This window comes from Cuculus canorus, chromosome 2 (genome assembly GCF_017976375.1).
Source record: "Cuculus canorus isolate bCucCan1 chromosome 2, bCucCan1.pri, whole genome shotgun sequence".
NCBI classification, from domain to species: Eukaryota; Metazoa; Chordata; class Aves; order Cuculiformes; family Cuculidae; genus Cuculus; species Cuculus canorus.
The window spans coordinates 106,339,186-106,355,674 of NC_071402.1; the positions used below are offsets into that span (position 1 = coordinate 106,339,186).

Genomic DNA, 16,489 nt, shown 5'->3' on the forward strand with positions numbered 1-16,489 from the left:
CCTGCAACTCAGCAGACTGGGTAGCCCAACCTAGCCTCAAGAGTGTTAGCTTTGGGACAGCTGACAAGGGTGGTCTCTGGGCTTCAGGTTTGTTTTCTGCCATGGGCTGAGAGAAGAGTAACAGCACTGGGTTTGTACTTGGGTGCCAGGTGGCAGAGAAGAAAGTCAGGGATGCCCAGCAGGTGTACCCAGTGTGTGGCCACCAAGGGCACGAACAGCCCTCTGAGCCTCCTGAGCACAGGGACTGCCTTGGGGCCAGCACCCCATAAGCCTTCCTACAAAAGATGCTGGGCAGAAGGACAATGGGTGGGGCTGTGCATGAGGGGCACCATCATCCCCATTGTCACCTGGCAATGCAGCAGATAAAATGCCCTGGGGCAGAAGAAAGGGGGGAATCCTTCTGCTGTGTTCTGCTGCCAGATCTGTCCTGACAGGCAGCCTGAAGACATCTGAGAGGAAGTCCTTGAGGAGCTGGTGAAATTACTTGGAGGGGACTGAGGGAGGAAGACCAAAGGCTAGATGAGAATGTTGGAGGTTCTCCACTGCAAGGCGAGCTCCTGGTGGAGCAACCTTCAGTGCCAGTGTGATGGATAGAAAACCTGCTTCAGCTGGGTAGCTGTGGCCATATCAAGGGAATACATTCTTGAGGAGCACTGCACAGCTCACTGTTGTCATTCCCCATGGAGCCAGTGGCAGCAGCCATAAGGAATGGAAGGCAGAGATGTTGCCACGGATCCCAGTGCTTTGGAACACTCACTAGCGTTCCACTAGGCACGGGAAGGACTCTTGACCCTAGTACCAAGCAGGGTAGGGCCATTTGGCCACTCTTGGAAGGTCCTGAGGTAGCTCTATGTTGAGGAACAAGAGAGCTTGGGCATCTCCTGAGAGGCGTGACCAGCCTGTGGGATAAGGAGGCAGGTCTTGCTCACATGCTCAGGCAATAACCAATCACCAGCACTGAGGGCAGGAAGGAATTTTCCCCCAGGGCAGACTGGCACTGGTCCCTGGGGTGGGGGTTTGCCTTTATCTGCAGCACTGAGCATGACCACTTGTCAGGGTTCCTCTGGTCCACTTTGGCTGGGTCACTGCCTGCTGCTCATGCACCATGAAGATGGCTTTTCCTGCCCTGTAACTGGTGGAGGAAGGCTTCTCTTTCCCACGGTGGGCTAGCAAGCATCCCCTGGGGGGTTCTTACTCCTCTGCAGTGCTGAGCACGGCCCCTTGCCAGGGCTCCTTTGGACCATTGTGGCTGGGTGCCTGCTGCTTGTGCTCCACAAAGGTGGCCTTGAGCCCCAGGTGGGCTCCAAGGGAGGCCCCTGGGGGTGGTTTCTTCTCTGTAGCACTAAGCACAGCCTCTTGTCAGGGCTTCTCCAGGCCCTTTCAGCTGGCTTCTTGCCTGCTGCTCTTGCACATCCCAGAGAACCACTCACACCCTGGCTCCCTCTGGCTCTCTTGCCCATCGCAAGTTTATAGTGGGATTGAGCTCTGCTCTTCCCTTGGCTCCATTCCTGCAGAGGTTCTTGCTTGTGCAAAACAGCCTGTGCTTGTGCTTGGGAGAGCTCGGAGCTTGCTGCACCATCAGGAGCTGCCACTCTCGGGCCCCTCCTGTGTGCAACACAAGTGCAGGGCAGGCACAGGGTGCTTTTTATGCCTCACTGGCCAAGAAGCACAGCAGCAGGGCAAGTTTTGGAAGGAAAAAATTGTGCTTGTTATCAATGCATGTCATACTTTGGAAAATACCCCACGGTACCACAGACTTCTAATTCTTTTGTGTGTGGTCAGTCCTGATCTTCATTCTTCACATTCTCACTCCTCAGAAAACAGGGACCGTGAGGAGAGGAGAGGAGAGGAGAGGAGAGGAGAGGAGAGGAGAGGAGAGGAGAGGAGAGGAGAGGAGAGGAGAGGAGAGGAGAGGAGAGGAGAGGAGAGGAGAGGAGAGGAGAGGAGAGGAGAGGAGAGGAGAGGAGAGGAGAGGAGAGGAGAGGAGAGGAGAGGAGAGGAGAGGAGAGGAGAGGAGAGGAGAGGAGAGGAGAGGAGAGGAGAGGAGAGGAGAGGAGAGGAGAGGAGAGGAGAGGAGAGGAGAGGAGAGGAGAGGAGAGGAGAGGAGAGGAGAGGAGAGGAGAGGAGAGGAGAGGAGAGGAGAGGAGAGGAGAGGAGAGGAGAGGAGAGGAGGTAATTGTAGCTCTGGTATTTAAATATGATTATCATTACTATGATGATGATAGTACTCCATTGAACTGAGATATATTCAGGACTATGTACATCAGTTACACATCTCTAAAATGCAGGAAATAGTATTTCCTCAGTTTTTCAGAAGAATAAAAGGTACATGGGACTCTGTAAGATACAGAAAGGACATAGTGTTAGGCTAATTTCAGATCAGTGGACATAAGTCACCTGCCTTGTGATTTACAGCAACAGAGGTGAAACAGGCTGCCAAAATGAATTTGCACTATAAAATAAAATCCTCAGTATTGCTGAAGCTCACTGTCACTGCTCCCATCTATCCATTAACACAGATGTTCCTTATCAGTTTTTTCCTTTTTACATTTAACAAAATACTCAAAGGCTTAGTCAATACTCTGTGGGTTGAAGGAAAAAGCAGTAATGCATTCAGAAAGTGTGACCTGAGTAAGTGGTAAGAGTATAAGGCATAAAGGACAGCTCAGATGTGTGTATAATCCAGTTTTCCCTTTCAGCACTAACAAATGATCCATCTTTAGTGAAGCCTCTTTGCTTACAGGCAGTTGACAGTTAGGGCCTGCCTGCATTCTCCCTTAATCCATCAACACGTACTTGAAGAGAAAAGAGGTGCTCCATCTCCAGAACAAATCTGGATTTTTTTTTCAGGTAGGGCTCATGGAGATAGCTTACTTATTTGTCTTGCGGAAACACATCACTCAAGAAGAAAACATCAAAGACTGAGCTGTCATGTCTGATGCTTGCTTTCTTGTTATTATTATTGCTCACCTATTTAAGGCAAGAAAGTCTTTGCTGAACTTCATGAAGGTAAAAAATGCTAAGTTGGGACAAATTTCAAGTTTAAGAAACATGGTACCCAAAAAAAACATTTTTTAAAAGTTCCACATATATAGTGGATAGCTAAATGTAGCTGCAAGGTATTTAGGTTATATTTACCTTGTGTTTGATTACTCAATTACAGGTGCTTAATTTTGATTGCAGTTTATTATGGCAGAAAAGCAAATGAGATAGGAATCCAATTTATTCACTCTAAGGTAGTTCCACAATGTGAAGCAAAGCATGGTAAATAAAGATTTGCTTCAAAAGCTCTAAAAAGCTAAAGCAGATGCAGCCACAGTTCCTTAAAGGTTTACTATAATTAAGTAGGAATAATTTTACAAAGAGAAGTATGTAACTGGGGACCTGGACAAGGGGCCGTGTAACCATGTAACCTTGGGTTATGTGTTGATTAGCTAGCAAGTGAACAGATCCTGCTTCCACTGACATAAAAAAGAGTCACAAACATGTGAGTCTACCACTGTTCAGTCAGGTTTTGCATTTTAGACTGTTAATGGTGAATCCCAGATGGACATTCATAGTTTTCTCGTGGAAAACTGGAGTAGTAAACACATTTAGTTTATTATCATTAATCTATTTAGGTATAAGTTCTAAGTGACAGGCTAAACACATCCTTCAGCAATGCAGAATGTTTTTCTTTCTGCTGGTTAGGCTAATAATGTTAGATTAATGTGATTCTGTCATTGAAGCTACCTGCCTGAATCTTTCTCCTGAAGTACTCACACTTTTCTGTTCGCAAAAGCTGTCAGAGTTTGAAACGTGTATTAAGTTCAGAAACAACTGATCTTTCAAATTCTAATTAAAATAACATGATTGAAAACATTTTAGTGCTTTAAAACCAGCTAGTTCAGTTTACAAAGAATCATCCAAGACTATAAATAGACAGAACACAGAAGCACCTCAAGAACCTTGTCTTAGTCCAGTTGTTCTCACAGCAAATTTCTAAGAGGAACCAATTTAACGGCAAAAAAATCTCCTTTCTTTTCATACCAGCAGAAGTGGTAGGATTTTATTTTTCAGATCTATACAGCAGTATTGCTTTTGATGAATTATGATCCGGGGAAATGTTATTGCTATATTTTGAATTAGATGTTTATATAGTAGAACACAAAACGCACAATAGTTCAGCAACTTATATTACTATGCAGTACTGAGATGTATTTAGAAGTGTGTTTGTCTTTTTTTGCTAATTAATGCAAAAAGTTTTAAATTAGTTTCAGAATAACATGAAAACCATATGTTAAAATTCAACAGTTGTGAACAAATGACAATAGGGATCCATTAGTTCTCTCTTAGTTCTTGGATTTGTTAGTTCTCTCTGCAAAGACAGAAGTCTGGAAAACAGTAATTAAAATTACTATTAATAGTGTTATCAAGGAAGAAAAAGAACACAAATAAAGTACTTAAGTTATCTCAAAAATTCAACAGCATAATTCACATATATTGATTTAAAAAAAAAAGTGTTCCAATCAAAAATTTAAACCAAATTCTCTATCCTTATTAGCTTTAACTTCCATTTATTGTGACACTGAACAGATGTGTCAGAATTCAATCTTCTGTTTTGAACATTTCTCCTAATCTTTAAATATCACTAGAGAAACCCTAAATGCTTCACAATCTTATCTTCCGCTTCCTTGCACTGACATCTCAGAGTAAGAATTCTTTTTAGTTTACTCGATGCTGATGGAAGAATCTTCCTCCTAACTGTCACTATAGATATGACAGTAGATATAACATTAGGAGCAAGGTACTCATGGCAGGAATGCTAATTGTGAAGCTAAACTTTTTAGTGGAGACAGTCTCATTCGAAGCTCTGGTCATGATAAAAGACAAACATGAGAGTTGTTTTCTCATCCGGATGTGCTGGCAATCTGAGGGGAAGAAGTCAGCTCCATCATGTTTAAATATATTTGTTGGTTCATGGGTTCTAACAAACATTAAATTGTTTCTAGAATGCTCCTAATTTCTTAAGACTTTTCTTTTACAGACTTCATTGGTTTTACTTGTATGCAGAGTTTAAGATATGTAGTTCTATGTAAAATATATATTTTTAAGTTGCCTTTAAGTCCTATAAAAGGATTAGTAGAGGTATCACCCTGACAAAAGTCGTAGTTGTTCTGTCAGCAATGTGAGTAGTAAATAAATGTCTGTATTGTTCTGCAGCACTAAAATGATGAGGTTGACTGCCAATGGTGGCACACTGTGAGGGACAGAACAAGATCTAGAAAAAGAGTAGACATCCTAGTGACTCCTGCTTACTATTGCTTGTTGGTAGTTAGTTTTATGCATACTAAGAAGTATGAAGCCATACTTTCATGAAGAAAGCCTATGGTTGTTCCAGAAATGTTTTCTTCTTAAAGAAGAGGTCTCCAGTAACATAAATCAGAAAAAAAAAAATCTGAAATCACTTGGTCAGTACACAATGAAAACATTCTCTCTAAAAATGGTGGCATTCAAATATTCCATAAGAAAAAGCCCAAACTCAAGACTCCTCTTACCCTAGATCAATTCAACTAAAATGAGTACTTATTAAATCACACTGCTTTGCCTACCCGATTCTCTACTTAAGCTAATATCACTATGGAGAAAGAAGATCCTAATGCAATTTTTGAAGATCCATGAACAGAGAACATACATGCATGCTTTTTAACGCTTTCCATTGCCATGCACCCATGTCAATTTGCCTGTAATCCAGCTTATTTGGGAAGAACAGTACTTGTGCTAATGTGGCCTAATTAATAACAGCCAGAGTAATTTTAATTCTATGAATTCTTGCAAGGTTCTTTAAAGCACTGAGGAGAGGTTTGAATGGGGGGAACTAGGAAAGGAGTGAAAAATGATGCAGGCACATGGTTTTCATTTGGGGGGAGAGAGTCTGTTATGAAATTTACTTGGCTGCTGCAGGCAATATTGGAGGATTAAATGGAAACTAGCTGAACCTTAGCTTCCAGTTTATAAAGAGCATTCACTCTATAAAGTTTCCTTATAGCACCTTTTTACATAATGAGCTTTAACTAAATTCTGTCAGCACAGAAAGTGGTTCATATGGTTTAAGATGTGCCTTACTCTAGGAATTCAGAAGCTTTTCCTTTCAAATGCAGAGAAGCAGCTTTAAAGAAGGGCTTGAGTCTTCAAGCAGTGGAAGATGTACCTTTCCCATGTCTCATGCTTTCAACTACAGATTTGACTAAGTCTACAGCAGGAAGTTGCTCTTGTCAGCTGCAATGATCTTTTACTTAATTACTTATATGCCATTGTACATAATAGTCCTTTCTGTGAATTTTCTTGGTAGTACTATAACTGGTAAAAAGGTAGGAAGGACAAACACATAACTTGATGAAATTTATATTTAATTTTCTTAATTTTCAATTTGTTTTCTTTATTTCTGTTCTGGGCTCAGGACAATTTCATCTATAATGGTCCTTTCTGAAAATGACTCATCAAGGTGATGGTCTCTCCTTTCCTTGTCTCTTCTTTTCTTTCCTCTTTTTCAACCTTCAAGAATTTCCAGCAGGCTCAATTTTGTGTAAGTACCACTAGATGTTATGAGGAAAAGAACACAAGAACACCCAGCAACAAGATTTATAGTGTCATAGACCTGCCCTTTCTTTGTTGTTGCTGTTGATGAGTAAAATTCAGCTCCAGATTATTACAAACAACAATCATAAATGACATTTTGTACAGTTGTGCTTAGAGAAATACTCGAGTGTGTTGTTTCAGGCATTGTGCAACTACAAAACCTCTGTTACCATTCTAAGTAATCATGAAAGCTTTAGAGACTTAATTTTTCAAATACTTCTAAGAACATAAGTAACATTATCTATGCAATATGTTCCCAGGAATTCAAAGTAGTAATGTCATTCACATATACAACTAGAAATGAGCTTGTATTTTCAGAACATAAATTTTAAAATCAGTACAGTTAAATTCTACTTTTTCTAAGTAGGAATTGTGGAGATTTTTAAGTCTTCTACAAGTAAAGGAGTGTTTTTAACAATGTTACCCTTCTGCAAACAGTTGCTTTTTCAAACTGTAGTTCAAGCCAAAAGGATAAAAGGAATGAATTCTGGGGTCAAATGAAATGTTTATTTCAATTGGAAATGAAGTACTGATATATTCATGTTCTGATAAAATATACCTTGAATTGGTCTCAAAAATGTTACTTTGAGATGAAGGATCATAAAAGTTCTGAAGTGTCTCATTTAACATGGCTACAAAGAAACACAATGCTTAATTTTTCTTTTTCAGATGAATCTATTTGAAGATTTACCCTTACAATTCAGGTTGAAAAATACCATCATCTGGCAGAACAACTATTCATTTGAACTTTTCAAAGGACTCTCCTTGTAAGTACTATTCACATGAAAGCACTGAAATACTTCATAAAGAAAGGTACTTAATGTACTTTATAAAGACTATGAACGTCTTTACAAAAGTAAAGAAATGTTGTAATAATGTAGGATATGCAAGTTTGCAGACGACATCAAGCTGAGTGGTGCAGTTGCCACACTGGAAGGACAGACTAATATCCAGAGGGACCTGGACAAGCTGGAGAAGTGGGCCTCTGTGAATCTCATGAAACTCAACAAGGCCAAGTGCAAGGTCCTACACCTGGGGATCCTACACCTGGGTTGGGGCAATCCCCGATTTCAATACACAATGGGGCATGACATGATTGAGAGGAGCTCTGTAGAGAAGGACTTGGGGGTGCAGGTTGATGAGAAGCCCAGAAGGCCAACCGTATCCTGGGCTGCATCAAAAGAACTGTGGCCAGCAGGTCAAGGGAAGTGATTCTGCCCCTCTATTCCTCTCTTGTGAGACCTCACAAGAGAGCTGGGGTCCAGTTCCACAGATGGAACTGGATTATCTTTAAAGTCCCTTCCAACTCAAACCATTCTATGATTCTATGAATATAAATAAATGCATAATGCTAAATTTGATTCATATTTAATCAATACAGAAGTCTGAATGCAGCAGAAATTAAAGCTCTGTTTGCAACATGAAAACAGGTGATAATACAGATGGAATCAGCTGAAGAACATTACAATGACACATGTATTCTTCTTCTGTTTGTTTGTAGTTTTGCAGCCAGAATTATCTCCTTGAACTTCATTACACAATTTAAAAAGTTTTTGGCATACTAACTCTGCAAAGGAGGTAAAAATCAATTTTACAAGTGTAATATAGAACGTGATATTTATACTGTTTTCCGGTAGTAATCAGCGCTGTCTGATGTGCAAGTAATTTGTTGAATGCCAAAGACACTCGTGTCTGGCTAACAGTTGTTAGGTGATTTCGCTGAAAGCTGTGTGTCAGAAAAGGAATCTGTTTGTGGTAAAATGGTTCATGCAGGAAAGTAGACAGCCTGCTTCCACATATTGCACTAATGATGCCTCTTCAGAGCAATAACATTTTCCATTTTGCACCTCTGCTCTACCAAGTCTTAAAATCTCCTCTGAGGGAAGATAGGGGGAAGATATGTATGTCCCCTCCTCAAAGTCTCATTTTTCAAATTCATAAATTAACCAAAAAGAAAACAAGATTAAAATCACTCTCAGCTAAAATAATAACTGTTTATTTTAAGCAAACTAATAACCACACTTCATCTTTCTTACCCAAAGATCTCAATACTCTTTGCATTATATAAACAAGCCTCAGATAATGTATCACCTTTTCCAAATATTCCTACTGGGATATGAAGAGACAGTGAAACAAAAGGTTCTGAAAGAGAAGAATGAGCTGCCTTGTGTGCTACTTTACAGAAACCTTGTGAAAGAGCTATGGCACTAGCTGGATCACAGCTGCCTCCTTGGTGGTGGGTCTGCATGCAGGATGGAAAAATAGCAAAAATGAGCCTGACCTCTTCTCAGCTTTACTCCACCTACTGAACTTGAAAGAAGGAGAATACCAGTTGCAAACCCACTAATCCTCTTCTCTTCCCCTTTCCTCTAATGCCCAACCTATAACAGTGATGAAGGGAACACTAATATAATCATTCTGGCAGGGCAGCTGCTTTATATCCTGCAAGAATGCCCCTGGAGCACATTGCAATCCAGCCCTCAACTGCACACCAGAGGCCACACAGGAACTGTATGGCACAAGCTGGGAATGACCCCAGGTTTCCCAGTGAGAGACCTAACTCTTGATCATAAGACTATCCTTTCTTCTTCCTTAATCCTTTATTTTATTTTCAGTAACGTGACAGATTCTGATCTACTTCACAACCCCATTAGTGCTGCATGCCAGTCCCTTGCCCATCTGCAGCAGACCGCCCTGCAGTCCTGAAACCTCTTCAGATGGCACTTTTTCAAGCCACGTTAATCAAAATGAAATATCTCTCAATTAATTATCCCTCTACAACCTGCATTCCAATCCCACTTCATAATTGACAATTACTTGCCCATTCTTCTTCACAAAGCCTGGAGTAAATTGGATAATTTCAGCGTTTGTTTTATTTTGACTGTTCCTAAATTTAACGTGGGAAACTCTTTGCACCCACCACCCCTTCCTGTTTTGGTAAAACAAGTTAGTTAGAAACCATGTCTTTACAATTAAATTTTCAACAACACGTAGGGAAGTTCACTGCCTCAGCTGTTTATTGATCTCATTATTACGAAAAGCATGTGGTTATTGCTATGTCTGGCCCTTTATCATACTTTTTCTCATTATTTTAAAATGCACTAAACAACATATTCAAAATATCATATTCAATATAAAAATTATATATTAATGCCTCCTCTCCAATTTCTTCCAGACCAACATGTTGCAGAGTATTTCCCAGTTCATATTAAACACACATGAGAACATTTGCACTTATGATTAGGAATCAGCTCTTGACCTTCTAAACTTGTATTGTTCCCTGATGAACACTCTGGTTCTAATTCCCTAGAAGGCCATGACCTGCTGTGTATCCAAGGTCAATTAAAATGAAGTCCTTAAAGCTTTTTCATATGAATTCTAACATGTTTTCTGAGAAATATAGGCTCAGATTTAACCCTCTGCTGTATAAGATTTTTCCAATATGAGTTTCTAGTTATTTCAAGCAGCTGAGCGTGCTGCATTTTCTATCGTTCACTCCCTGCAGAAAACAGCCCTTCTGGCTTATCACCTTCCCCTTCATCACTCTCTCCTGGAATCACAAGAATCAGAAATGTTAGAAATCTGGTCAGCCATCAAAGACATTCGCTTACTTACGCCTGTCTGTTTCTTACAGAGCTGTTCATGTTAAAGTTTTTCCAGTGTCATTTCTGTCTCCTATGGCTTCGCTCACACAGTAATGGGTAGTAGGCAACAATTCTCTCTGTATTCAATCTACATTCTACCTTTCAAAACCTACTGTCACAAACTATGATCTGACCATCTGCCATCTCACTTAGTGCTGCTTCAGCCCAAAGAGTTTTGCTTCACCTGCGTAAGATCCCTATTGACACAACCCAAGATGACAGATAATGAAGGAGAAAGGAAGACAAAGAAAAGACAAAGAAGGCAAACTATGAAAAATTAAAGATAAATAAGGCACTACAGGGCCTCTACCTGGGTGACTTTAGATGATATCAAGGGAGAGGGAAAACCTCCACATCCAGAATTCAGACCAGAATCAGCAAACATGGCCAAGAGAGGACTGCCAGAACTGGTGTAAATGGCCCAGCTGGGAAATGCACAGGTGATTAGAAAGGAAAAGAGTCAGAAGACTGTGGGAGTGGGCTGTGAGTATTGAAGAGAGGCAGCTGGAGCTGAGAGCCGCAGAAAGAGGGTATGTAAGGTAGAGCTAGCAGATAGCTAGTGAAGAGGTGACAGCTTGGATGATTCCTGTCAAAGAGCAGGACAGTGGCATGATAAGAAAAAAAACTCCACTAAGCACACACGTGGAACAGTCACCCAGGCGAAATTCAAATGAAAATGCTATCAACTCCATTTAACAAACTAGTGGACTGGAACAAAAGAGTTTTCTCTATCCTAGTGTTATTCAAAGGCAGAAACACTCTCTCAAACTGTAACATGCTCTTAGAATAACAATGAAGAACATGGAACGGTAATTATTACATACAGCAGGATTTAAAAGGAGAGGCAATATCTTTACTAGCTCAACTGATACAGCTAGAATAAACAGACAAGCTCAAGAGCATGCAAAATCTTTTTCCTGATGTTATTTGAATTAGTAGATCTTTTAATTGGTATATAACTATTTTAGTATACCTTTCTTTCTATTATTTAAAAGAAGGCTCTTAGCTTGACAGGAGTGTTATTTGACTTATCCTTTTTGTTCACAATATGGTGTTACAGAAGCTGATCAGAAAGCGACAAATATTTCAATGAGGTTAAAACTTTACCGAGTGGCCTAATATATTTTTTAAACTAAGTTTTCTATTTTTACAGGGATTTTTCAGCTCACTCAGAGATTGTGGAAAAATAAACGTCTTTTGAGTTAAGCTTATTCTGGGCTAAGTACTCATTCAGAAAAGCAGCCAGAACAGCGTTCCACAAAGTGAAATTGAGAGAATAAAGATGATAAGAAGAAACATTATACATTAATCAGTGTATTAAATACCATATTTTACCTGTAGTGCATTTAAGGACCAGAGATTTAGTAAGCTAGTACTTTAATAAGCTAGGACCTCAAGTACTAGGATTTATGAGCTTTTTTAATACTTAAATTAATAACATGGGAGTAAAGAGAATATTACTGTGCTATCACACCGCAAGTTTGTTACAAGTCAGGCTGGTAATAACACTCCTGATATTCAGGAATGTGTGTACGTACTCAGCTGGCATGCAGGTGTTCAGCTAATAAAGCAGAAATAGAAAATTGACAGTTAGGCAGAAAGTTACCAGATGTTTCTAGGGAATAATTAGGAGAAGAAAGGAGAAAGATGCACTTATATAGGTGAAAAGAAACTCCTATCATCTTTCCTTGCCTGGTATTTTGAAAGTTCACAAGGCAAGAAGAATACCTCTTTATATTTAAAAACCAAACCAGATACTGCACTTGCAGCACATTGTACACAATTTTAGGTAAAAGAACGTAGAAGACCATTATAAAATACATAAAAAAATAATTGCAGAACTGCAGCACTATATGGCAAGTAATTTTAAAAATGACATTTGAGATGGAGGGAAGTTAATAGTTCAAATGTGTTGAGTAGTGGAGACTTTAGTTGCTTTAGATATTCAGGCATGACAACCACAGGACCAGTAGTGGTTAATTCATTTTTTCATGGTAAATCGGATATAAAAGTTTAATTACAGACGGGGCTAAAATCTGATCTCATTTACACTTACACAGCACTGAAATAACCCACCTGATGTCATCTCTGAACCCAAATCTGCTCCAAGTACAATTTGCAAGTGCATAAAGTTTTTACGCAGTAGCTTCGGCAAGAAGATATGTATAATTTATAACTATGGTCTCCCAAGAACTTCTGTTGTTTCAATAACCCTGCCTTTATCAGTCTCATCAAAGCTGCTGTCCAGCATGAGGTTGATAGCAGATATAATGAAGTGATGATGCTGTAGATTTCCTTATAGCTAAAGATTTTCCACTGCTAGGCAGGTGACTGCAATTTCCATCACATAAGGACAATTACTTTTAAGAACGGAAGGAACCTTCGCCCTCCCTCCTTTTCCTCTACCCCTCCCAGCTTAGGTTGCACACTATGATCCACAAACTTTCAGAGAATACTTTGCTTGTGATTCTTAACATGGCCAGTACTACAGGAAATTGAACTGCAAGACAGAAAAGTGTTTTTTAAAGGAAACTCCATTTGAAAACCTAAGCCTGGGAAACAGATCATGGAAAATACTGTGAATAACTCTTGATTTTACCTTTTGAACAGGGAGATGATATGATGGGTAGCAGTAAAATAGGTTTTCAGAAACAATCCTTAAAGCATGTAAAAACTAGGTTTTCGTTTAATAGAAGAAAAAGTTGAAAATTGATCTTAATTTGTGCACACTGCAAATCTCCAGAATACCGCAATGATTTTATTCTTATGGCAAACTGAAAACATACAGACCAATTCTCTTTTATATTGTGAACTCCCTAAGCAGAAACTTGAAAGAGTAAATCCATAACTGAAATAATTTCCCCCATGAAAAAGAAAATGAAGTCAAACTGTGAAGGCATAGGAATCCAAAATCATGCCAGGCACACAAGTGTTCAGACTATCAGCTTTAACTATTGACATAATTTTTTTTCTTTTTTAGTTGACCTACTGAACTACATCAGGAATTCAAGAATTGTAATGGTGGCTATCCAAGAATGGTTAGAACAAATATGGTGTCACTCATCTGCTCTGTTTTCATATCCTTTTTTTAAGAGAAATAATTACAACAGCTTACAGTAGCAAAAGGGATAAGCAAAGGGCAATGCGATATGGCAAAATATGAACATTACTGCAAAAGCAATTACGGCTTCAATTAATTGTTGTCACTGCCTGATTCTAAATAATTTATAGAATCATAGAATAGCTTGGGTTGGAAGGGACCTTAAAGATCATCTAGTTCCAACCCCCGTGCCAAGGGCAGGGACACATCCCACTAAATCAGGCTGCCCAAGGCCCCATCCAACCTGGCCTTGAACACTTCCAGGGATGGGGCATTCCACAACCTGTTCTCCACAACCATTCTAGAAGGTCGCTATAAGATCTCCTCGCAGCCTTCTCTTCTTCAGGCTGAACAAGCCCAACTCTCTCGGCCTGTCATCATAGGGAAGGTGCTCCAGCCCTCTGATCATCCTTCTAGCCCTCTTCTGGACCCATTCCAACAGCTCTATCAGTTTAATAGGCTCAATACAACACTTATATTGCACAGCACAGAAACCCGGCAAGAAAATATAATAAAATCTTCAGAATCAGTATACATCTCTTGTTTTTTCTGGACGTCAACCTATAGCACAGTTAACTGACGTTAGGTTATCACTGAGGTATGGGTAGAATCATTCCTACCTCAGCTGATGTGAGCACACATCCCATTAAGTAACTTGCAGAATAGCTTAGTCTTAGGTCAAGAACTTAGAAAAATAAATAGATAAGTTCTCCCACTTAACTGAACAGCAAACAGAAGCCACTAAGTTTAAGCTAAAATGTGGCTGTAATGAAAGGCTGAGGCGAATGAGCACCAAGTGTCTACCTAATATTTGGCAAAAGCAATAGTCTGTCATTAATTACTAATGGCTGTCAACAAACTTCAGGAAAACAGACCATGTGAAAACAATGGTAGATTAAGCTATCACAGCAGAGAGGCCAGGCTCCTGGGTAAGTATGCTGTCCTTGAGATGAGTTTCATTCCTACTTGCAAGCAAGCCCCATTGAAAATGTTTCTTATTTATTTGGCTGCTAAATCATGTTGTATGCAAACAGGGCCCTTTTTTTCAAGCACTCTATCTTAGACTGTAAATTACTTATTCTGAAGAACCCCTAAGTACATGTGGCTTACAAGAAAATACTAACTGCCCTATTTTCTCTTGCCCTCTAATGTAAAACTCCACGGCATAATTAAATTTAAAAACTGACCGAACAGCTGGGAGTACTGCTGGACATTAGCAGAAACCTATTATTTTCTTTAAGTTAACCGCAGTGTTTGAGTGATTCTTAGGAAACTGATTTAGCTCAGTAAAAGTAACTGGAGAACATTAATGCAGCTTACATTTTCAAAACTGATGTAGAGAGTTGAGATATCTAAAATGGGGTGCTGTAAAGGGATCTAATTTCCGGGAAGCAGTTCTTCAGGATTTTCTTGGTATTTTTAACTAGAGTAGCCTGCAAAGGAGACATTGAGAATCATTATCATACTCCCATCTCTTTCTGTTTTTTTTAAAGAATTTTTTTTGCTTTCTTGAGAGTGTGAATTCCTTTACTTTTATGAGACAATTTAGGACGATAAAATTATAGCAAAATACATATACATACTACGCACAGCATATAGTTCAGAAGTAACAAAGTTCAGCCATTTTTGAAGGGCAAAACTCTCCAAGTACCCCAAGACCATGAAAAATAATGCCCTTTAACACTATTCTCAGAACAGATGAAACTTCTTTTTTCTATATATTAATCAAAAAGCCTCAATAGAAACTCACTGTATCCTCCTACCAACCATCAAGTCAACTCTGCCTGAATGTAAAACTGTAACCTTATAAACCTACACTTTTAAAACTGTGTAAAACTCTAGATCCTGGAAGTCAACAGCAAAATCTCCCATTACTTCAATGAAGTCAGGTTTTCACCTTCAGGTTTAGTTAATACTATTACATGCTGCATTTCTTGAGGGTTGTACTTCTGATACATCTACTGAGACTGCTTTTTCAAACATACTTCACTTACTAATACACCAGTTTGAAGAGCATAAGATTACTACATCTGGATTGAAATTCTCCTTCCTGTTTTATGTCTAGTTTTGGTGCTTGTGTAGTTAGTGAATGCTTGAGCTATTTAGGAAGTTTTACTGCTAAACAGAGCGTATCAGCTCCTCTGACATTAGAAAGGAATAAAATGTTTCTTCTTTATGTGGCAACTCTGTTTAATCCATTATGAATCAACTTTAAAAATGACTTGAATTCTGTTTTCCTGGAAAGTGATCAATCAGACTGTGTGACAGATTTTAAAACCAATGTTTGCCTACAGGCTGAAATGAAAGCAAAAGGCAGAACAGCTTTGCCTGCACCAAGAGAACATTTAAAAGTTACTTTATTTTGTTTTGTTTTTTATTAAGGTGGCAATGTTTGAACAATGGTTGGAGGACATTAATAGCGTCTTTTTTACAATGGAAATCCCACAACTGTGAAGATTAACATGATGCGAAGTATAAGTCAAACAGAGACTGCTACAAAAATGTACACTAAAGCTGAAGCCAGTAAAAATATAAATCCTCAAAACTGGGAACCATTTTGAAGTATGGGGATCATATGAAGTGATATTTTGGTAAACAAGAAATTCTCACTCCAACAGTAATCCATTTCTTCAAGCACATGTATTGCTTGTAAGCAGACAAGAAGGAGTCCTACCAGCACACATCAGAATAAGTTCTTTGGAAGATTCAAACCCATTTCCTCAGAAAACCATAGGAAAATTTGCTATTGTATTGAGGTAGATAAAGTTTACAGAGCCTGGTTCCCAGCTTTTACTTACTCAAGCACTTCCACTGAAGGCGATTATAAAGCACATGTGAGAAAACAACTCAGGTACTGACCTCAAACCTAACCTTTTGGAAAAATAATTCAGGATTCCTGAGTCAGTGTAATTACAAAACAGTACTTGAATGGGATCCCAATCTTACTCATTGTCCTTTCAGTTTTCAAACATGATGATAAAATTTAAAATGAAATTTGAATCTGTGATGAGCCTTTTTGATGCTGTGACACAACAATATTATATAATGCTGGGAAAAAAATAATACAGCTTCTATATTTGTCTTTAAGAGGGTTATTAAACAGCAGAATGATAGTAGCACAATAATA

General features: G+C 39.2%; 1 protein-coding gene across 5 annotated transcripts in view; it reads right to left on the reverse strand.

The window, feature by feature from the left end:
- SUGCT (succinyl-CoA:glutarate-CoA transferase) overlaps positions 1-16,489 on the reverse strand; it is a 329,484-nt gene that overhangs the window by 67,532 nt on the left and 245,463 nt on the right. The window contains exon 13 of one of the 5 annotated variants that reach the window (XM_054059906.1): positions 4,317-4,373. The exons of 3 other annotated variants lie outside the window; for them this stretch is intronic. In XM_054059906.1, coding sequence (XP_053915881.1) covers positions 4,332-4,373 — 42 coding nt within the window. In that variant the 3' untranslated portion in view covers positions 4,317-4,331. Of the gene's footprint in view, positions 1-4,316; positions 4,374-14,704; positions 14,796-16,489 lie in introns of those variants that run through there. One more of the 5 variants, XM_054059904.1, reaches the window with a different exon arrangement.